General features: G+C 37.2%; 1 protein-coding gene across 8 annotated transcripts in view; it reads right to left on the reverse strand.

The window, feature by feature from the left end:
- The window catches only part of nrxn2b (neurexin 2b), a 539034-nt gene that overhangs the window by 70509 nt on the left and 444022 nt on the right, over positions 1–24503 (reverse strand). For all 8 annotated transcript variants that reach the window (XM_060864253.1, XM_060864255.1, XM_060864252.1 and 5 more), the window contains one exon: positions 2130–2311. In XM_060864253.1, the coding sequence (XP_060720236.1) occupies positions 2130–2311 (182 nt within the window). The remainder of the gene's footprint in view (positions 1–2129; positions 2312–24503) is intronic.

Here is a 24503-nt window from a genome sequence, read left to right on the forward strand (position 1 = left end):
AATCAGTGATCTTGGAACTTTGGGAAGGCAACATTATTACCTGCAACACTCTGCTACCTGGAATGTTACATGTGTACAGAACAGAGTAGCGGTTCTACTTGAAATCTCCTTTAGGAACCTATAAAATCTGAAGTATTCAGAAAACTGATGAACTCATTTTGGGTGCTATATGTGCAATATATTAGTTGTTATGGCTTCCAAAGCACTTTATCAACCCTCGATTTTTGGTAGACATAGAAAATGGCACTAAACACATGGCATACCTTTATCTAACAGTTACAGTATATACCTTTATCTATATTCTGATTTATCCTGGTCTTCTCTCATTATATCATAACTTTTCTCCTTTTCTTTCCACAATGTTTGTACTCTTAGCCAGACATCAGTCTGTTTAGACTGTAAGTTGCTGTGAGCAACAGTAACATGTTTGACCCTGACACTGACACAGAGATACAGCTTTCCTAATATCCTCCCAGATGCCTCGGAGCACTTGGACAGAAACAGATGCTTTTATTGAAGGGTGTAAAGTGCATGTTAACACTGACAGCTTTGTACATTTACAATAATTCTGCACATTCTATGTTTAAATCAGAGTTAATCATTGAAAAAAGGTCTTCGCCTGAAATAATTTCTCTCTGCGAGAAAGACAGAAGGTCAACTGGCAAATGCAGGTGCCATCAATATATATTTAAAGACCCACAAATGTTTTAATGACCTATTTCAATCATTGCCAGATAAAAGTAGACTCATAGCATGCGAAAGCAGATGGTGTTTGACTGAGTGTAGGAGGCTTCCACTACAGCCAGCAGAAAAATCAATATTCTGTTACTTTTCACCATTGCTCTCTTCATATTTGGACCTATGGCTCTGTCTTCTCTTCAGTCTCAATGGAATATTCCAAATTGCTCAATAGCATATTCAAATCATAATGAGGAAGGTCATGAACGCTAACTCATTATTTCCTTTCATGACTCTTTTTCCATTCTCACATGGATTCTGACCCTAGAACCATAGAACCGCTTTAGCATTTAAAATACTGTGAGCAGTCACTCCTCCTTTTCTCTATTCCCTATTCTTTCTGACACACTTACACTTCTAAACATAACCCAGGTGTATGGCAGGAGATCTTCCCACCACCAGCCTCTGATAATTATTCTCTTTCTAACCATTAATTCATTTGCATTTGATTATTTATGGAGCTCCAGAAAGACATCTCTACTTTTGACATTTATTTTGACACCAAGAAACAACTGAGGGTTCCTCACAGGAGCAGTGAAAACTGTGAAAACCAGGCAAAATCTAGATTGGCCTTGATCACTTATACCTAAATCACTCTAAAAGTCATCAACCATAAGTAGTAACCCTACCATTTGGCTTATCCCAAGCTATCTGCATTCTAAGGCTATTTTTGAAGTTCAGACTTTTGAAAAATGCAGGGCGAGGTGGCTACCGCTACCCACAAGATGATATGATTTCAACTAGAGGCCAAACCTTTCAGTGCTTTTTAAAGGGGTATGATATGTTTATACTATATGTCTTGACACTTGACACAGCAAAACAACGGTCTTTGTCGAATAAAGTTATTTTGTGTAAAGTTGTTGCTAGTATAAAAACAGTGGTAGAGGCTGGGCTTGAACCATGCACACTGGTTTTACACTCTGTCTTTCATGAACCCAGGTTTGGAGGGTATAAGGACAAACAAGACAGCAAGCTGGAAAAAACAAACATAAATACTTGTAACTGTCTACTTTTGGGTTAATAAGTCTGTCATTTTGGAGTATTTTTGTACATGTGGCAAATTTGGCTAAAGATAAGAAGAAAATTGCTCAGCTGAACAGCAGTCCCTCAAGTACAGGATTTGGCAATATCTTGGAGACACAGACTAAAGGCATGCTGACGTGCTGAAAGCTGTGGTAAAGGCAAAGTGGCAGTTGTCTAGTAGTCAGCAGATGGCCAAGAAAACCTAGTGGGGCCTGGAATTGATCAAAACCCAAAGATCACTGTTTTGTGCCCCAAAACCAGGTTTGTCTCAATAGAATTTAACTTGAACAGGTTATACCCTATCAACTTATCATACCTCCAAGCACCAATAGAGCTCAACCCATCCTGATAACTCTTTAAAGACTTACTATGTGAAGTTCTAAGTAGTCTCCTAGTCCTTTGGCGCTTTCCACCCGTAGCAGCACAGCCTCTTTAAGTTGTGTGCTAAAGCCTACAGCCAGTCGGTCTGCCCTTGTGCTAGGTCTATCATTGGGAGGCCATGTGTAGGTGATGAGGGCTCCTCCACGGCCAAAGATGTAGGTAGTCCCAGCTGCGGACAGAAAAAGAGAGGTATGGAGGTGAGTACAGAGTGAAAGAAAAAATATATCCATAGCCAAGCTACTCTTCGATTAATTCTGAATCATGATAGCAAAGGAAATTACATAAGCCACAGGGCTTGCTTCAATCATCTCTTTTCTTTAGACTTTCTGTAAACTTAGGGACTGATTTGGACTCAAATGTGTGTCTAATTGTAATGTGTTCAGATTGGCTGGCATGCTAGATATGAATAGCTGGGCACAGTATGTGTAACAGAGTCTGCTTGTATCTGCTCTTTTTGAGTACTCGAAGGCAAAGTGCATTGACACAGATGTTAATACGGGACGCTGACTAAGTATAGCACTGATTTCACCATCTGGACACAATACTGTCGCAGTATGTGACTAACAAGCTCTACTGCTGACTGCTTTCGGCAAGAAGTTGGGGCAAAACAAGAGCCTGTACCACTTTTCTGTGCTTGATAGAACGCTACACACTTTCTTACTATTTGCTATACTAGAGTGTATAGGAAAATCTATGTTGTGGTGTAGTTGGAGGCTGATCTTATTATTTTTCAATAACAATTAAAGCAATTTACTCAACTTATTCCACAGATATTTGCCAGTTACAGGAAAGTTAGCTCATGTTATTACTTACATTAGAGCATCAGTCACTTCCTAACCTGGTTCTAAACTTTTTTCTCCAATCTGGAAAGTAATCTTATTATAAGTCGTAATTGTAAATTGAAAAACAAGGAGCTGGTTGTTCTGATGACACTTCGTCTTAATCATGATAAAAACAAATAGCTGAGACTTGAGACTTACATAAATTAAATAGTCATACAGGTTATCAGCAAAAAAAAAGTTTTTGTTAGTCTAGTTATATTGTCTAAAGCAGATGTTGCAGAGAAAATGTTATGTTAATTTTATTTTAAGACAGGAATACACCTTAGACAGGAAGCACATACTCTTCACATACTCATGTCATGTCATTTCAGTCAAGTTATAGCCTGTTTTTGGGAAGCAATTTAAACAATATGATAAAGCTATTGGTTTTTAAAGCTATTGTTCATCCAGCTTTCAGAAATTATTTCAGCTACACTCGGTTGATCACACTGTCACAAAAAGCCTCTCATGGTTCACATGCTAATGAACAATTTCATAATGACTTAGCATCAAGACTCTGCTTTTATTCATCTATCTCATGCAGCCTGTCTTCACTTGTCTGTTTTTCTCTTGGGTCTAAATTGTTTTCCAACTTGCTTTGCTGCCACTCCTGTGTTTTCTCTGCTAATTATCACAGTAGTGCCAGAAAGAAAACAGGAACTGGAGGGAACAGACAGAAATGATGTTTTGTAAATGGAGAATTGTTTGGCAGACCCAAAAGGTAGGCAATGATTTCATGAGTTGTAATATGGCTGACTTTAAAGGGAATCCGGAATTGATACGGGGATCACAGTATTTTTATTTCTCCTCCCGTTCTCTGTGCTAACCTTCCAAACTAATTTTCTCTTCTGCATAAATAAGATGCATGTCTAAAATGAGGAGGAAAAAATGAGCCGAGGGCTTTTGGAGTACCAAGATGAACTGATGCCTATCAGAGACACTTCGTACACCCAACGAATATAAATACTGACTGGTGTTTTAGAGCCTTCAATTGGCCGTATTACTCCATGCACACGGTGTACAAATATGCAAATTTGATTAAAGGAAACATGGATAATTCAAATGAGTTTAATTAAATCTGTTTACCTAAATATTGACTGTAATACCAAATTCAAAGGATGTCTGTCAATGCCTTTGTAAAGACTGCTTGCACTGTTCATGCTAATTACTTACACCAAGATGAACATTTAGTCAATATAAACATGAAGTAACCTTGATATATATTTATATATATTTTTATATATATGCATTAATCATTATGCGTCAAACCTCATGCAGAAAGCAAAGCACTGACGTGTGTGCTTGTGTGAGTGTCTGTGTTAAAGGGTTAGATCAACACCTATCTTCCAAAGTTGTTACTGAGTGTTTGAATTTCACAGGTTAGCACACATGTTTTTCTCAGAGCTTCACGGTTTTGGGATATTTATGTTTGACTTTCAGTGACAGATCATCTGTCATGTTAGCTAGTTGTCTTGGCTGATGTTAGTTAACAAATCCCTTTAATAATTGTACACTTTGGTAGGTTTTGCTACAGAGTGTGTGGTAATGCATACCGAGGCTCAGATAGTTTACAGGCGGTGAGTCGGTTGCCTAGCAAGATAAGCTAAAGTTAGTGAACATTTCTATTTTTCTTTTGGTTTTGGTAAATTTTTTGCTACTTCTGAATAAGCCACTGAGACTCATGTAGTCAATGGACACAAACTCATGACAAAATGTGAGCTAGCCTTAGAGCAAAAATAAAGCTAACATATATCCCCAAAAGGCACTTGTAGTAGTTTCATGGGTAAATAATTATTGCATTCAGCTATTAGGAGTTTTTAATTGGACAAAATCAGCTCTCATCTGAACGAGAGAAACTGTAATATCCTTAAAAGCCAAAACTGATAATTACACCATGTCTTCTTTACCATAACCTTCAGTCATTCTCCGAACTTTGCTGCTCAACTTTTGCACTGGACCTACCGGCTTAATTTATGCTAACAGCTACCTCATAGCCAGGAGGACATTGGAGAGCTGAAAACAGTAATTAACAAGATCTCCTGCAATAAAGTGACGTGCATGTGTGTGTTTGTGTTTGTGTGTGTGTGTGTGTGTGTGTGTGTGTGTGTGTGTGTGTGTGTGTTTTTGTGTTTCTGTCTGCCTTGGTGAGTGAAACAATTCTCTCGGTCCTTAGCTGCTCCTAATTAGTGTTAGTGAAGGCCAAGGCTGTGTTAGACTGGTGCTAAATAAAGAACATCTATCACACACACACACACACACACACACACACACACACACACACACACACACACACACACACACACACACACACACACACACACACACACACACACACACTTCTCAAACACAGCAGATTCTGCACCTGAGAATAGAGGTAGAACATCCAGACCCAATTAAAGCTCTTTCTCTCCACACATACACCACATGTTCCCACCTAGAAGACATAAACACTTTCCACACACACACGACTGCTAAGACAAGCACACATATACACTTTCCATCCGCATCCATGCAAGCACACACACACACACACACACCACACACACACACACATACACACTTCCCTTCTGATAGGCAACATCACACCACGATAGCATCTGATTAGCTACATTTTCCTCTCTTCTCTGCTGCTTTCTGTAAATATATCTGTGATGACACTGCTAGACACCAAGGGAACATGCCAGAGATGAATTTATCACATGAATTTAAGGTGAGATATTACAATTATTAGGAGCAGAATTTAGCTTTCTACCCTAGACTCTTTTCTAATTTAATGTCTTACGGATTAAAGTATAAAATTTCTTTTAACACAATAACAGATTTGGATTCAAGTCACGGAAAACGGTGAAATAGTTAAAAAAAATTTTTTGTTAAAGCTCAGGGGAATCCTGATGTTTCTATTACAAACAGCCTCAGCAGTCAAGGTTTTTTTTTATTTTAATTAAAAGACAATTAAAGAAATCAATGTAATAATAAAAAGTAACACCTGCCACATTTTTTCTCACACAGCTGTGGTTAACAAAGATGCTATTCTCTACGGAGACAGATGGAGCAGGAGGTGTTGTGATGAAAAAGATGAGGGAGATAAGTGGTGTTAAATAATTGTGTATGGGGGAAAAATATGTAGTTGTTTGATGTTTATTAATTTCTCAGCACACACTGGCAGCTGATGGCATGGCGATTGCTGTGAATGTGTCCCTGTGAGTGAATTACCTACATTTTCCATCACAGCCTACAATATGACACATGAAATGACATTTAAACAGCCCCAAAAAAGCGTCTGGAAGACACAGATATTTCACAAGATCATGGTAGTCATTTTATTATTTCATCGTTACCACTACAATTTATTCAGTGTTTAATCTGCGTTTCCCGAGAACTCAGATTCTCAGAACTGATTTAAAACATGCTCCTCTGGTGTTCCAGTCTCTGCCTGTACAAATCAGACCTCTAATCTATAAATCAAACCGCTGTCGTCTTCTTATTGAATTCATCAGATTAAAGATTTCACATATGTGTTCTTTTTCTAAAGAGAAGAAGTTTCATAGAAGGAGTGTAGATGTTGAAGATGTGGATTTATAACTGAACTTTCTCTTTATCAGTAAGCTTTATCAGATCAGAGGGAAAGCACACAGGGATCTGGAGGACAAAATTATAAGTAATAGAAAAATGTAGTAATGTATAATGATAGTTATAATGAAGGCGAGGATGATTTAGTGGTTGAGGTTCTGAAAATAGTTGAGTGATCTTGTTGAGCCCTTGAGCAGTAATGTTGACCCTCGGTAGTAATAGCATGGCATGGGTAGAAGAAGAAACCATTCCATTTGCATGCACTGTCTGGTTGTACAAAAACAAACACCAACAAAAAAAGTCGATCTTTGAACTGGGTCATGAACACTTCTGTCATTGGCTTTTTTCAAGCAAAGAGACGCCAATTTACATTTACATTTACATTTACAGCATTTGGCAGACGCCCTTATCCAGAGCGACGTACATAAGTGCTTAAATCTCTAACATTGAATACATTAATGCTGGATCACTAAGTTACATACTTAAGATACCGTGTTGAGGGCATATTGAGGGCATATATCCAAGATAGGCTATGTGGAAGAGGGCAGATCCTGATTCCTGATCCGGAATCACAGGGGCTATACAGTAGGTGGCATTTTGCCTAAAATCCAGTTACGCATACTGTATAAAATATTTAAGCATTAATGAGATTGACGGTATTAGAAAAATCTAATCTAATCAAATCTGGTGTAATTTACATTTACAGCATTTGACAGATACCTTTATCCTAAGCGACTTACATTTTTACCTCATTTATACACCTGAGCAATTGAGGGTTAAGAGCCTTACTCAGGGGCCCAGCAGTGGCAGCCTAGTAGACGTGGGATTCAAACACATAAACTTCTGATTGGTAGTTGAACACCTTAAAAACAAGATGCTAAATATTGGAATAAATAGGTGTAGTTTATAGTAAAATACCTGCTTGTATCAAGTTTTGTATATCTTCTTGTTGGTAATTTTCTTCAGTGTGAAACACTATTTAAACACATCCCACTATTGATTTTATATGGATACACTCATCACGTTCCTCCATATTAAACAACAGGGAGTTTCTGTTAAAGGTCATTTCTGTAGTTGGTAAATCCTAACATGTATCACATCCACCTCAACCAATTTCAGCACAAGAGTCTCTTCCACCTTGATGAGTCACTTCCACCTTGATTGATGGATTACTCAGTGGTTTAAAACGAAAGAGGATAAGGATGACCTTTGAAGAAAAGCATGCTGACCAAGAGCTCATGATGAGAGAAATAGACTGATCAATGGCTAGCTCTGAAAACATTTTTTTTCTTTTGGTTTTTGTAAACACTTGGATGAAAGGGGAAAAAAAGAATGGAGAGTGGGATAGATTAAAAAAAAAAGGGGTTGCTGGTAGATTAAGTCCCTTTTTTTCATCACCTAAAAATTTTATTGTAGAGGTTATAGAGTTTACAAATTTAGAAGTGTCACACTGACCTCAACATACTCCAACTATAAAATTGTGTTACATTGTGGCCAAAATAATACAGTAGGCATATGACTTTCCTAGTGAGACCTGTTGGGATACTGGAACTACAAGGCTAAAAGAGCTAAGAAAGAAGTTCCTCTTGTCCAAATGTCCTCTTGTCCAAACACCATCTGCGTCACCGGCTGCTAAACACATTGAGAGACACCGAAGAGAGTGGGTTAACCACTGAAAGATATGTACTGTTATTTATTTGTCTGTGGAAGATATATAGAGTTGTCTATTTTGGTCATTTCTTCAGCTGAAACACTCTAGTCAGAGTCAGAGTAGTCAGACTACACTCAGACTATAGTCAGAATTGGAGCCCGTTAATTCCTGGGAGTTTAAGATTATATAATCCTTATGGTTGATGCCCTTGAAAAAAGTTAATGACAGCAAAGTCTTTGGCTGCTATCTCTGAACCACAGCCTGTGTTGTCTCTCTTGCATATTTATTTTCACTGTGTGTGTTTAAATGCGAAGCCATGGTATACTTTTCCCATTGAATTAAAATCTCATAGAAATGTTAGAACTGCCATCGCTTCACACAAACCGGCTTCACGTACATTAAGCTTATCTTGACCTTTGTTTTATCGTGAACGGTTGTAGAGTGTGCTTATAAGAATCTGCAGGTCCAGTACAGTCAATTCGCACAATATATTGTCTTCCTCAGAGTGAGGATGTGAAAATGAACGAATGACAGAGCGCCGTGGGCAGTGTGAAATAAATGAATGAATCATGAGCAATATAAATGAATCAGTTTGTAGAATGACGCATTTTTTGTTATGTGGTGTTGTACTCGGTTGTTCAACACCAGATGTTCTCAGTGCAAATTGTACAACAAATTGTACATGTTTTTTAAAAAGACAAACCTCCAACAAAAGCCTGCAAAAACAAAAACTGTAAAGGAATACACTTTTTATTAAAAAGTTTTTTTCACTATTATGGTGAAATAAAAAATCTTTTACCAGAGGCCAGAATTTGTGTCTGTTTTTGGGGTTCATGTTCAGCACTGAATGTCTCCACATGGTGATGGTTAATGACTCATATGAAAGTAGACACTCAACCCTTTAAGAATTTGAAGTTTTTCATAAGATCCAAAAAAAAAGAAACAAAAAAAATCAAAAACGTTTTGTTTTTTCACACAAATGTTTCTATTTTTTAAGAAATTGGTGATATCAAAACTTTTTTTTAATATAACATATATATAAAAAAAGTTTTGATATCACCAATATAACACACACACACATATATATATTGAAATTAATATATAAAATATATTAAAATTAATATATAAAAACATATATTAAAATTAATATATAAAAAATATAATATTAAAACCATTTCTGCTCTCTGAGATGCTTCAAGTGCTTGTTCATAGGCCTCTAAAATTTAAAGATGTTATCATGAACCACTGAAATTCTTTGTAACCTTATCAACAGTGGGAAAAACACACATCTCACACTGAAAGCCAATGAGTCCTGACTCATTTTATATCAGATTTGTGACTGCTGATACATTAATTTGTTTATCCTGATTAAAATGTCTGCCAGCTGAATGAAATGCCAGTTTATTGGTAAAAAGGGTTAATAACAACAGTTCTAGTTGCCTTAGTAACCTTATTATCTGCCCTCTTAAACGGGGTCTATGATTTCATTTTGTCCAGTATTAATGATGAGCGTATTTGTGTCAGAAATTTGAACATAAAGATGCATTAAATAAAATAATCTCTGCTTCCAATACAAGTTGATGTCATGGCTGTGAAGTCTAATTCCCATGATCCTCAGTCTGTTAAATGGTTCAATATACCATGATACTCTGTCACAAGGTCTATTTCTACAGAGGTCTCCCAGGGCTGTTTGCAAACACCTACTCCTTTAGACCCAGATTCTATGACCTGTTTACATTGCTTGTTTAGTCTAGTCTGATTTGATCTCCAATTTGTTTACTGTGTTTCTGTTTTGCTTATTCGCTGTTCTACTGATCGTTTGCTCATTTTTTTTTAAGATCTTCATAGCCTCTTTGTTTGTTTTCTTAAGTTGTTCTGAATACAACCTGCACCTGCACCTGTGTCCGTCTGCCCAATATTCATAACAATGGTTTTAAGGTTTTTAAAGTTAAATAAAGTTTTTCCTATCTAAAGCCGACCCCTATTTATTTTTGTAACTGAATTTTTTTGGCAGATAAAAATTGGAGATACAGAGATATTTTTTATATAGATTTCAATAAATTCACTGGAGTTGCTCTTTTAAAGTCTTGTGGGTAAAACCTCAGCCAATTATTTATTTTTAGGAAACACACCAGAACTGGAATGATACGTGAATAATGTCTCCCAACAGACACAGGGGAAGAATGGAAGGGTGTTGCAACCTTCCCTAAAAGATTTTACTAATATTTGATGCAGTTTAACCTAAATTTGTAGAATAGTCTTTCAGAAACCTTAATAAATTTTAGAGAGGTCTTTTGCAGGACTCATAATCAGCCAAGCAAAAGCTAAGCAGCCGTCGTAAATGTCACCCTGAGTCTATGTACGGTTATTTTCATTCGAATACTTGTGAAATTCCAATTTCCGGCAGCGTACAGTGTAATTTCACTCATACTGTTCAGTGAGAGATAAGGCTGACACTCAAACTGCCACACTCATACTAGGAACATTGGGCACATTGGGAAGCCAAGCCTGTGCAGTTTCTGGCAATGGTTTTGTGTTCATATGATGACTTCTCAGAGAGTTCTAAAGAAAAAAAAGCTTTGATCTGATCTTGACGAGCATCATCGGTGAGGCTCCTGGCCACAAATAGCTTTATTTTCATAGCGAGTATATGATTGCTAGTTTAAAAAACTTAATGGACAAAAAATATTGGAACCTTTATAATCTTTTATAAAATTAAAAAAATATATATGATACTATTTCGAAGACAGTCTAACAAGTGTGAAGAATGAAGGATAATAGAAAGAATGACAGATAATAGGAAAAGAATAACGAGGGAAAGAGGAAGTGCACACGGGAAAAGTGAATGATCAGGAAAACGAGAAATTCAGAAGAACTGAGAAAAAGAGTGAATGAAAGAAAAATAGGAAGTGTAAGATAAGCAGATAGAAATGAAAGGAAACAGAAAAGAATAAAGGAAGCAAAGAGGGAAGAGTGAGGGAAACAAGGGTGTGTGAATCGATGTGTGTGAGTTTAAAGCAGCTGATTGGCACTATGACATCACTAGAGGGTATTCAAATTAATGTACAATGGCTGATAAAATTAAAATGCAAATGCGAATCCACCTGACATTTCGTTTTCAACATCCACAGAACACTGTCTACTAAAGGGTGTCCATCCATTTGGGCTCTTTCTTTCACACACTCTCTCCCTTGCTCTCTTTGCTTCTCTCTATGTTCCTGGCATGCTGCAAGTGTGTGTAGTAACGCTCCATTTGCTGCATATCTCATAATGTCTGGTTTAACCCCCAGTGCCAGCAAAAACAGCGGTAAATAACTGATGAATCACCAGAAGGAGAGGCAAGACACAATCATACATATTTACACACTGATGCCAGAATGATTCGAAGACTAAATTCATGCACTTGCAGTAGATTTGCTTTGAGTGCTTGAATTATAGCATTTCTACTAGAACTGCATTGCTCACACAGAAATCTACATTAGACCACAGTGCTGTTGAATTCTTTAATTTGATTGGTCAGCACATGGTGACTATTTTTATTATGATATTTTTGTATGATGGCAGACAAACCACAGGTTTATATGAATTCACTATTCCTAATATTTTTTCTATAGCAACAGGTAATTTAGTGGTACTTGTAAACATGAACATTAGATTAATACAACAAATATAAAAAAACATATAATTCAAATGATTATGTTTACTTTATATTTATAAATGGAGTCTCCAGAGTTAGTGCTCTGTAACAGTCATTTTCCATCTTTCAGGATGGAGTACATTGCAGAAGAATTTTTTTTTTGTTTTTGTCACACACATTACAGTACATCACAGTAAAATTCTTTCTTCACATATCCCAACTTTGGAGGTGTCAGCCATGATACAGCACCCCTGGAGCAGTGAGTGTTAAGGGCCTCGCTTAAGGGCCTAACAGTGGCAGCCTGGAAGTATTGGGACTTGAACTGCAATCCTCCGATCAACAATCCAGCACCTTAAATGCTTGAGCCACCAGTGACCACCACTGACCGGAATGTTTTTTAACTGTTAGCTAGTTGTTTTTTAGCTAGCTGCTTAGCTATCTTGATTAAGAGATAACTTCCTTTTCAGTTCCTTGTTTCACAGACATTCTTCAATGCTAAATTATACTAATTATAAATAAATGATTATATATATATATATATATATATATATATATATATATATATATATATATATATATATATATATATACATATAAAGATATAATGTGTCATTTAAATAAATTATCAAAGTATCAATTGCAAATTGCAATGGTATAATTGTAATAAACCATTTTGGAGCATATTGTAACTCCACATCACACCATCTCGTCTTTTCTGGTCAATGTTTCAATAGCAGATTAATTCTTTACATTATGCATGGTGAATGCCCACTTTTTTCCCCATGAGATGAATTAACCACTGCAAATGAATACATTTCTATTCTGATGCGACTGGTTTCATTTCAATATAACCCAGCTTTTATGATGTTGAAAATGACTTAAATCACATGTTATGGTCTTTACACTCACCAGCTCTCAGCCCCACTAAACACCCATGTGAGATTTTGGACTTATTCATAACCAGATTTTGGAAGGTACAGAGAAAGAGAAACAAAAAGGAACAGAGCTTCTCCATTTTTCTTCCTCTATCTCATTTCTCCCGCTGTTTTTCTGGCCTGGATTTTTGTCTCCTCTCCATTCTCCTCTGGCTTTGAACAGATTAAAAATGTTTTCACAGATGCCAGGAGCCATTAGGCTTCCCCACCACTGCTGCAGTGGCTATCTTGCTTTTTCTCTTCCTCCATTCTCATTCTCTCTTACTGTGGATGAGTGTGTGTAAATGATGGTGAAGATGCAGAGAAGACAAAAGGGTCCATTATGTCTCCTGTACAATGCAGGTAGCTGCAATGGCACACTCTGACAAGCAGCCTCGAGTACCTGTCAGGATGCCAGAGTGCACGCATGTGTGTGACAAACTGTATGAACAAGTGGCTGGCGTTTTTTTTTTTTCATTAGGAATGGTCGTTATTCATTTCAATTCATTAGCTCAGTTGGGCATTTTTAATGAAGAACTACATGTCCTGGGTGTTGCCATGCATGTTTTACAGAGTTTTAGGAATGTGTATGTGACCTGATGCTAAAAATGAGAAATACGACACCACCGAATGGTTAGTAGATCCACAAGCACTTGCCACGCAGTGCTGAAAGTTAATAGCTTGGACACCTGATCCAGAACACACCACATTTTGTTGGACCCTAGACTACAAGTCAGGGATCGGATTTCTGGACCACTCTGTTCCTCAAAAACAGCTTTTGAACTTCACTATATGCACCACAAGTATGAAAACAACTTTAGGGAGGAAGAACTAAAGACAGCAGGATGTATAAATGGTCATTCTAATGTTGTAATCCAACCCTATATCCATTCTTAATCAGATCAGAATTGACTCTGACTCAATAGTCTGGCTCGGTTTTCCGCTAATAAGCTCCTCTCGATGTAGGAACCTCATAACCAGTGAGCTTTTTCTATACCATGACACTCATTGCCATTTTTATAATGTGATGCTTATTGTGTAAAAAAAAAGCGGCATGGAATGGAATTCAACGGGGAGGGTGAGGATAAGGAGATGATGGCCAATAAAACCCACCCCATTGAGAACCACTAGAAACCTCCCTGGAGATCTTTATTCCTTTTTCACCTTCTTTCAGTCTCTTTCTCCAGGACTCTGAAGGACTTCCTGCAGTTTTCACTATGCAATTATGGAGAAACAAATAGGAAGGGAGCGAGGCGTGCAGTCATGCAGAGTGACCCAGTAATCGGCCCCAGCACGTCCTCCACACCTGCCATGCAAGAAGTTAACAAAGCCAGACTCTTTCTGACAATGTCTCTGCATAGTGTACTTTATATCTCTTTTCCTAACTCACCCACAGATGGTTCCTCTATTTCACTGTCAGATGTTGGTTGGAATGCGCCCTGAAAGTGAGAAAGGGCTAAAAATAATGAGTGAGCAGGCCAATTGCAGTAACTACATATGGGTGTGAGGGTATATATGAATAGAATGAGTACATGTCGGCATGGTGAGAGAGACCAGTTAGAAAGATGTGCCTCAAATTGCATAAGGGCCTATTAAAGAGTTGGATTATAGCTGGTGCCAGATCCTGACACACTTCTACTGCTGTGGCTCCTCTCGGTTTCTGGACTTGCTTGATTCATCCCTCTGCTAGTCTTAAAGATTTCTTGAATCGTGACTCAGCTTTAGCTGCCAAAAGATTCATGCTCTGGATACTGTAGATGTACACTCTAGAACTCCTGCTGTAATCATAAAATCATTTGTTTCCCAATATGCTAGTACAGAACATCCTTTTACTGAGACACACCTAGTACTGAGACAAACCTCTACAAAATGGTTTTATGACGGTGCATGGGCTGGTAAAAAAAGTAAATGGAAGATAAGATGACAAATGAAAATACAAATCTATTATCCATTATGTAAAAGTGGAGGATAAGGAATCCCAGTGTGATTTCCAAACAGTTTCACAATAATGACTTATTTCTAGCTTGGGCAACGAGCACAGTCATTAAGGAGGTCCTTTGTTGCTGTTCAGGATTTTGTAGAGTTCACACTACACATGTTGCGTTGGATCACCCAGGACATTGTTAGTAAACTGAATTGAGACTATTTGGAAAGAATTTGGAACAAATTAGAGACAGAATGAACACGGATGTTGATTAAAGTAGCAAAATGTTTGTATGCTTCACATAAAAACTGTAATTCTTAATTACATTATAAACTAGAACATGATTCAAACTTGAAGTAAATGCTTTAACAATTCAAGCTTCACATCTGAAAAGAAGTCTAGTATAATTTGGAAGAAGTCTAATTTCTTAACTTTCAGTTTCTATACTGTTATTCATTGCAAAATGAAAACCAATCATAAGTCAATGAAAATGTTACTATTCATGTAGTTGTGTTGTCTCTCTCTTCATGGAAAAAAAACAGCACTCAATTGAACATTCTCTCTCGTTCTCTCTCTAGTGATTAGTGAATTCCAGTCTTACAGAATCTATACGTAATGCAGTGCCGTCATCCATTACAAATAAGCCTGAAATCAAGCCAGTTCAGAAAACATTTCATTATGATGGATGACCACAGACATCTGTTGATCAAGGAACAAACCTACACACTAATTAGAGCTGTGCTGCTTAGCCCAAATCAAATGTCAACTCCCAAAAGCCATTGCAGTCTAGTTCCTTCTATCTAATTTGGTTAGGAGAAAGGTGGACAGAACTAGGAGGTGCGTGACTATAATTTACAATTTAACCAGTAATTAAGTAGTCACCCAGTCACATTTACAGCAATAAATATATCAGGACATCACTATTTTTGGCTATGTTATTAGTGCAGTCATGCAGCATTTTAATTAATAGCCACTACAAAGGGTACAAATTAAATTCTGCTCTGTACTGTATTAGATTTAAAGGACATTATTTCTTAAATGTACTCATGTGAAAGAGGTGGCAGATGTGGATATATATATATATATATATATAAATTGTACTGTTTGCACAGGAGATCACTTGATCTTGGTAGTATTTTCATTAGAGCTCTACAGTCCAATGAGCTTCCTTTCTAGAATGGAGGATGCTATGAATACAACAGTGTCTCAAAAGGGTTACCACCAAAATCTGGCCAACACTGGATCATCTTTTGCCAGATTGTGCGTTGTTCCTCTAGACCAGTTAAGTAGGACTGGGTAGCAACTTGCAACCCGCGGCACCGTGTGCGATCTTTTACACAACGCTTGTCACAGCTTGGAATTCCACTACTCCTCTTAAAAATATAAAACAGATACGAAAATGCTAACATTCTCTGACAGGAAATGAAATTAGAGTATTTCCTGGACTATAGGCCGCAACCTTTTTCTCACGCTTTGAACCTTGATGCGGGTAATATATGGATTTTTCCCGCTTTAATTATTATTTTTTTTTTCCAAAAAAACACATTCTGTGACGTGCTCAGTTTTTTGGCGGCATGAAGCTTTCATTAGACCAATGAAATTGCCGAATGGGTTGATAGTCCGGAAATTACGGTAAAGAACATTTAAAAAGCATAGCGTTTAGTCAGTGTGTATCTGTCAATAAAATCTGGCTGGTTCCTTTTCTTTACCTTCTGCATTTACTTCGTTACCTTCTGCCTCACTGTTTATTCCACTGCTCCCACAGGGGGAACTAGCGAATATATTAGCCGGCTAGTGTATGTGACTCACACGCTGAACACATACTAGTGTGAACAAGAAAGATGAACCTGTTCTCTCACACACACTACATGTTTCTTTCTACACCTCATTGCCTACCCATTTTTCAAAGAGCTGGAGAAGGAACACGGTGTTCTGGGTCTAGACATACACACACATACACACACTTCCTATTTCTAATCCATTGTGTAACTAATCGTACCTTATTTACCTTCACCTTTCTTTTTTCTATAAGCACACTCTTTTTCCTCTCTATACAAAATACATAGCTATTTAAATGTTTGTTTCCTTTTTAAACTGAGCTGTAATCACCAAGCCTCTATTTATCTCTCTGGCCTATTTCAGACACAAAGGTCTGCTTATGTCCTGCTCTCTTTGTACTCTGTCTCCTCACCACCCCTCCCTCTAATTTAGCATTACGCTCAGCAGACACAGAACAGAAGAGCCTGATTTTTGTAACCCTTTATTTCTTTGCTTTGTTGCATGAATATGAAGTTAACCTTAATGTTGCTTTTAGAATCAGTTGCAATTTCATGCTTTGAGCTTTTTTCGTTGCTCTCTGTGAAATGCATGTGTACCTGTGACTCGCCACTTATGCAAAAACAAAGGTGTTGATGAAACGTTCCACTTTGCCGGTCATGATTTTCTGCCTCGGATATCTCAAATATACCTTTGTAATTGCAGAGTATGACAGTCAGGGAATTAGTGGCATTCAGTACACAAGCTTTGCTCCGATAATTCTGCAGAAAAGTAAAGTCTGTGTTACGTTACTTCATGTGCTGGGAACTAAAATTGGTAGTAGTTACTCTAGAAGAAATGCATTGCAGAGTTCTTTGTTGGAAACTTGAATATTAACCACTGCCAACACCCTCCCTGCTAATGCAAAGTGTTCTGTTTATAATTTTACCTCGAGCCTCTAAGGGGTTAGTCCAGACTAATAAGACTTAAGCCTAAACATAAGCAATAAACAATAAATTATATAATCGTGTGGAAAGTTCAGTAAGCTTCCCAGCAACTGTGTTGATGAATTTAGCTTGCAGATTAACTGTGACCTAATTTCATCTTTCATGAGAGAAAGAGTGATGGAGCTTTCATATATTATTCAGTGATCTGGTTTACAAAACAAAACATTATTCCCAACAATATTTATTAGTGATGGTAAAGTGTTGGTTTTGTTAGTGGTATTTATTAGTGGTGTTAATGCAATAATAATGGTGCTTGTAGTAGTGGTATTTATAGTGGTATTGATAGTAGTGATAGTGTTAGAGGTGGTGATAATGATGGTGATAACAGTGGTAGTGTTGGTGGTGAAAACTGTGTTTATGTTGGTGAGAGTAATCGCATTAGTGGTGGTGGTGATGGAACTAGTTGTAGTAGTGATGGGGATAATACTAGTGGTAGTAGTGATGGGGATAATACTAGTGGTAGTAGTGGTGGTGATACTGATGGTGTTAACAGTGGTAGTGATAGAATGGTGTTTATGTTGGTGAGTTAAGTAGTGGTATTAGTAGTGGTGGTAGTGAAGGTGATGGTACTAGTGGTAGTGGTGATAACGGTGTTAATGATGGTGAAATTAGTGGTATTATTAGTGGTGGTGGTAGTAAAGGTCATGGTACTAGCGGTGGTGGTGATAACGGTGTTAATGATGGTGAAAGTAGTGCTATTATTAGTGGTGGTGGGGGTTCTGGTAGTAGTCATTGTGATAGTGGTGGTGATAACGGTGGTAGTGGCAGTGTTAGTGATGGTAGTGCTACACATCTGTCCAGTCATAATTAGCATTAATGTCCGGCTGATCATCCATCCAATTTTGACTTTGAACAGGCGTCAGGCTTTGGGAATGAGAGTGACACTGCCTTACAGTACAGAGACACTGTGCTGTAATCAATAGCCAGGCAGACGTCTCGAGAGCTTGGCTGGAGAATAGGATGATGATGAAATAAAGAATGGAAAGTGTGTGCGTGTGGGGGCACGGTGGCTTAGTGGTTAGCACGTTCGCCTCACACCTCCAGGGTCGGGGTTCGATTCCCGCCTCCACCTTGTGTGTGTGGAGTTTGCATGTTCTCCCCGTGCCTCGGGGGTTTCCTCCGGGTACTCCGGTTTCCTCCCCCGGTCCAAAGACATGCATGGTAGGTTGATTGGCATCTCTGGAAAATTGTCCCTAGTGTGTGATTGCGTGAGTGAATGAGTGTGTGTGTGTGTGCCCTGTGATGGGTTGGCACTCCGTCCAGGGTGTATCCTGCCTTGATGCCCGATGACGCCTGAGATAGGCACAGGCTCCCCGTGACCCGAGGTAGTTCGGATAAGCGGTAGAAGATGAATGAATGAATGAAAGTGTGTGCGTCTCATCTTTAGTCTTGCGCTTTCTACATATCAACATACAAAGACAGATAATAGCCACTTGATGCAAACCTTATAACAAAATCAGTCATGATTTTACGCTCAGACAAACTGAACCATCATAAGATTTTTCTGCTTTTAGGTTTTCAGCTCTGCAGCAACATATTAATAACAATGTGCTTTACAAAATCCTGAAAGCCATCCTACACAAATAGTATTATTTCCTTTTCTTTTTTATTGAATACACTATTCAGTAAGAAACAGTTCAGCCATATTAAGGCACATGATTTGATAAAGGGTCAAAGGTTTGTTCTTGTTTTTTTTGTTTTTGTTAAACAAATTTCTTCTAGTTTAAAATTCTAAGAATTGTAAGATGTTCTAAGAATGAAGGACATATGGAATGCACTGACCAAGAAAAGCAAGAGAAAAGAAAAATCTTTTTTTTCTTTTCTTATTAATAAAATTGGCAGTATATTTATAATATTTGAAAAATTATGATTAAAGAAATCAAACCGTTCTAATAATGCATCCGTGAATACATTGCATTTGCAAACATTTTGTATATTATTTTTGATCTAATTATGAGCAGAAAATCCAAATAAAATACTGAAAATCAGACCATCCAGTCAACAACCTTTTAAATCTACAGAATATGCTATAAATATACAATGACTCACAAACAAGTGCCTACCCACACACCTACACTTACAAAACCCTCAAAAAATGCGAAGACAAACGTAGCCTTGTTTTCCGCTTTACGCACTGAGGCACCTTCTGCCATGCATCAGCTCATTTCATGCCAATTCTCTCCCGTTTCCCTCGGCGCCCAGCGGACTAAAACACACTCCTGAGTTCCTGATTAGGAAGCTCCATCTCACCCATCTGTCTTAGAAAGAAATCAATGAGACAAACAGCAAACTTTCTGAAAGAAGCTCACTTTTAATTAGCCGATCTGTACATTACGGTATGTTCTGGGTTCCTCAATTACTTTGAAGGCTGCTTTCTAACTTTAAAAATTGAAAACAAATTTTGTGATATAAATAAAAAACGAAAGATATTATGCAAAGGTTCAGTGACACTGCAGCTGTCGTATCAAAACACGCACATACTTTAAACACGTGCCCAGCTTTTTAGAAATATTAGTACCACAATTTTAGACACAAAGCCAAATAATTATCAATCACAGTTCATTGAGTTTTGGAGAACGCATCATTTTATAAGCTCATCAGCCGCCTTTTTAATTTTAATTTTTTTTTTCTGAACTAGATTATTTATTTAATTTTTTTTAAATTGAGTTTAATTTTGTCTCATATTGTCTCCCATTTTTATGCTGTGGCTGAGTTTTGAGAGCTGTCTTCTGAGTCTGATCTGGTTTATTACACATTTATTACACATTTATTTATGTATTTTTAAGTGATTTATGGCCAATCAGATTGCTTGGGTGTTTTGCATAAAGTGTATTAAATGTTTATGTACTTTAAAATTTGGAAGATCCCAATATTAGAGGCAAAATAAAATTCTTCCAAAAATTTAAGATTCTAGGATACAAGAAGCTTAGGATTAAACCACGACCTTGTGGTTGTGTATAAATGCGACTTTTTCCACTTCCTGTTACAATGAAAAAATGTTGGATGCTAACTAATATATAAAGGTTTACCACTTCAATTAAACACACAACTATCTTCACCTTGTACATAAACCACAAAATATCCTAGATCCTAATTTCTTAGATTAATCATTTTAATTTGTTTTTATTGCTCATATTAAATTTAATATACCAGGCAAATTAAATTCCATCACACCAGTTAGACAAACCACTTAATTACACTTTAAAACCACTTTAATTCAGTTTTTGGATAAACAACTTTATGGATTAAAGTCTAAAGTCAAGTTTTTCTGGATAAAGGTATAAATATTCGTACCATACCAACTGGCTGTGGCGATAATGTAGTGCACTGTACAAGAACCGAGCTGTAGTACTACAGTATGTGCATCGAGCTAAAATATCTTCGACTGTCTTTGCATTCAAATGACACCAGACTTTAGCATAGATCTTTGTCTCTGAATAATGTACCTTGACTCGGACATGCTAATATGTAGCATATGACTAGAAACTGAAACTTTTTGTCTTAATGAGTTTATGAGATTTAGATTTAGGCTTCACTGAATTTGTGTACAGGCTAAAATAACAATGCACAATCACCGGGATGCATGGCTGTTTGTGCATAAAGGTGACACAGCCTAGCAGAAGCTTGAGGCATGATGGAGACTTCAAGCTAACGAGCTTCTCTGATTCAGTCTTCTCATTCTCTCTCACCTGCGAGTCCCATAAGAGCTGTGACAGCTGGCCTTGACTCACAAATCCAGCCCTGATCTACAGTAGTAGCAAAGCACTCCACGGTTCATTATGGCACATTCCTTCATTTTTACTTCTACATATCATGTAAACAAACTGCCTCCAAGGTTAAATCCATTGTGTACGCTGGAAAGTTTGTGTTTGGAAATAACACAATGGAAATTTGGGACAATTCTATGAAATTAAAATGGCTCTCTTCTTTCTAGAAATAAATAAATAAAGACTATCACATATTATTCACAAACCCAATGGTAACATCACTATTTTCAGGCCTTTCAGAGCATTCCAGAGTGGGAAAACACAAAAGAGAGGAATGAAAGCGTGGAAATGACAACAAGGAGGAAATAAAAGAATGACACATGAAAAGGTACGCTTTGCTTTTTGTGTAAAAGCAAGTTGGCAAAGAAGAATAGAGACAGAGGAGTGTGAGTGTGTGGTGTGTGCTAAGGATGACTGTGCTTTTCAGTGACAAAGCTTGATTCATGTAAATAACTGAGACAACCTGCTGACAACAACAGAGCAGGCAGTAAGTGTGGAAAAATATGCTGTGCTTTAGAAGAGTTCCTGCAGTAACGATAAAGAAAAGAAGGGAGAAAAAAAAAAAAACGACTTCAGATTGTCTTAACAACTTCCTGGTAAGGTTACTAAAAAATAAGATACACATCAACTGCCAACATTTTAAATTTACTTTACTGTCTATATATGGTTATGATTTGTCAATGGAGGATGATGAAATAACTTAAAAAATATGCTGCCTTGCATAAGTATTTACCCCCCTTTTTACGTTCACATATTTTGTAGTTTGCAGCCGTGAACTGAAATGAACTTAATTGGAATTTTCTTTCAAAAATCCATCCACACAAAATAGCCATAGTATTGAATTTAGGATAAATAAATTGATAATACTTGCAAAATGATAAAAAAAAAAATAAAACACAAAATACTAACACAGGTTAGATCTGGGGTAAACATCTGACATTAGAAGTTACGTAATTTTGTTCAGTGAAGTCAATTAATGGGTCGTATAATCTCTGTATTATTGTACGTTTTCCGTGAAGACCAAGGCGTGAACAACAAGAATCACAGCATCTAAAATCCAGACACAAGCTTTCTGCAATCGACATCCTCCTCATCAGCAATTTCCCTGTTTGACACTCAATACAGCCTCTAAACTTTTTTTGTAATTAAAACCTTCAGACATGCCACTAAAGTAACCTTTTCAGCCATTACATTTTAATGACGGAAAAAGTAAACAACTTCCCTCTGAGCTAAATACGTCAAAGTGTGCATTAGCCATGCTAAGTAGGCTAGCACGCGTTTTTCCTGCTTTCCCTGGTGGCGATCCATTAAATAATACATTAGCGATAAACAAACAACACAAGAATGCGGCATAAAACATTCAAACCATATGAATAATGGCAGAGATCCCGTGGTGTTATAGTTAGATTTGCTTCAGTAGTTAAGGCTACTGTTATGAAACGCAGAATTAAGTTCGTCTGTGCTTAATCTTTCCTAATTAGTCATTAAGGCTCGGCAGTCGAATAAATATAGTCCTGCAAACGCAATTAAGCGATAACATGCTTGAACTGATTAAAGGCGAGCTCTAGAACTGGATAACTAATTTTGATAAAATTAGGTGTGAGAAGAAATAAAGTGACTTACCTGTTTGTTGTTTTTATTAGCATCGAGTAGCAGAGGAAAGAAAAGAAAGAAAATCATGAGTTTGGAATCTTGGAACAATCTTTCCATACTCTTCTATTTAAAGTAAACATACATAAATATTTCTAAAAGCTTGTGTCCTAAGGATGCGAATTAGCTTGACCAAAAGCATAAATGTGTTAAATGTACATAAAACTTAGAAGTGTTTATTCAAACCATTATTTAAAAAAAAATACACCCATAACAAACAACGACAAACTTAATAATGGATTATTTGTCAAGAACGGATACCTTAGTGCATGGATAGCAACAACAATGAATGGATTTTTTTAAACAACAGAAACATTACAAACACAAGAACCAAAAATACCCAACAACAAAAACAAAAGCAAAACAAACCAACAACAAGAACCAAAAAAACAAAAAAACAACCCAAAAACAATAACCAAAATACCAACAACAAGAGCCAAAAACCCAACAACAGGAACCAAAACCAGGAGACAAAAGACTTGAGGACTCGACAAACTCATGACACAGCAGGTATAAATAGGAAAAGTAGCAGGAAAGCATTATGGGTAGGGTGGACGAAACACACCTGGGCACAGAGCGCAAACAAAAACACACGGCACAAGACGCCCATAATTCTGGAACACCCCCTAATGTTACAGCAGGGAATTGTTCAAGTATCACCTGTCATAACGACTCAAACACACACAATAAGTGCTTATTCTAACTATCCTAAAGATTCAATTTAAAATAGCCAAAATTCCTACACTTGATATAAACGTTTATAAACGCTTATTCCAACTAATGTCACCTGTCATAAAGATTCACTTAGAATGCCTAAAGAGATGAAATAAACTAAATTAAGAATGAATACATGCTTATTGAACCTGTTATAAAGATAGAGACAGCAGTTATACAGGAAGCATATAACTGCTATAAACCTTCATAAAAGCTTATTCCAATGGATGTCACCACATCCAACAGTTGCTACCTCTCATAAAGAAACTTACTAATTTGTATGAACAAAAAAACATCAAAAAAGTGACATTAACCTATATAAATGTTTATAAAGACTTAATGTCATCATGACAACTCCCTTTGCTTGTGTGTAAGATTTGTCATAAGAATCATTCATATACCTGATTAGTAAATCAATTCTTAGTTTGTTAAACGAAGGTTGCAATATTTTAACTCATACAAAACTTTTGCAAATCAGGGCCAAAGTGTTTGCAAAGGACGGCGTGTGAAAGATGAATGGATGCCGTCAAGGTGTTTCGGGGCAGATGGATGGATTGCGCTCAGGACTGACCCGCATTCGAGGAAAAGCTGCTGCAGTGAATCCAAGCTTCAAATCTCTTTTTGGAGGCCTCTAAAGCCCCGGTGGATATGCCGGGCAGAGTCGGAGGAAAGACATTTATTTATTTCTTTATTTTTTTTGAGAATGTGTGCTTTCTGTGTTTGTTGCTAAGAATAGACAAGATCAGGGTTTTGGAAATCCTGTTTCAAGGTTGCTCAAGCATGAATAGCTGCAAGAAAAGGAGAGGATTCTGTGTGTGTGTGTGTGTGTGTGTGTGTGTGGATGCACATGTAGGCATGTTCATGATAAAACCTAGAGGCTATAGCGTATCAACTGGAGATGATTTTTGAGATACGAAAAAAAAAGAGCCCTCTGCAGGGAAAGGGCTTTTA

This window comes from Tachysurus vachellii, chromosome 2 (assembly GCF_030014155.1).
Source record: "Tachysurus vachellii isolate PV-2020 chromosome 2, HZAU_Pvac_v1, whole genome shotgun sequence".
Taxonomy (NCBI): Eukaryota; Metazoa; Chordata; class Actinopteri; order Siluriformes; family Bagridae; genus Tachysurus; species Tachysurus vachellii.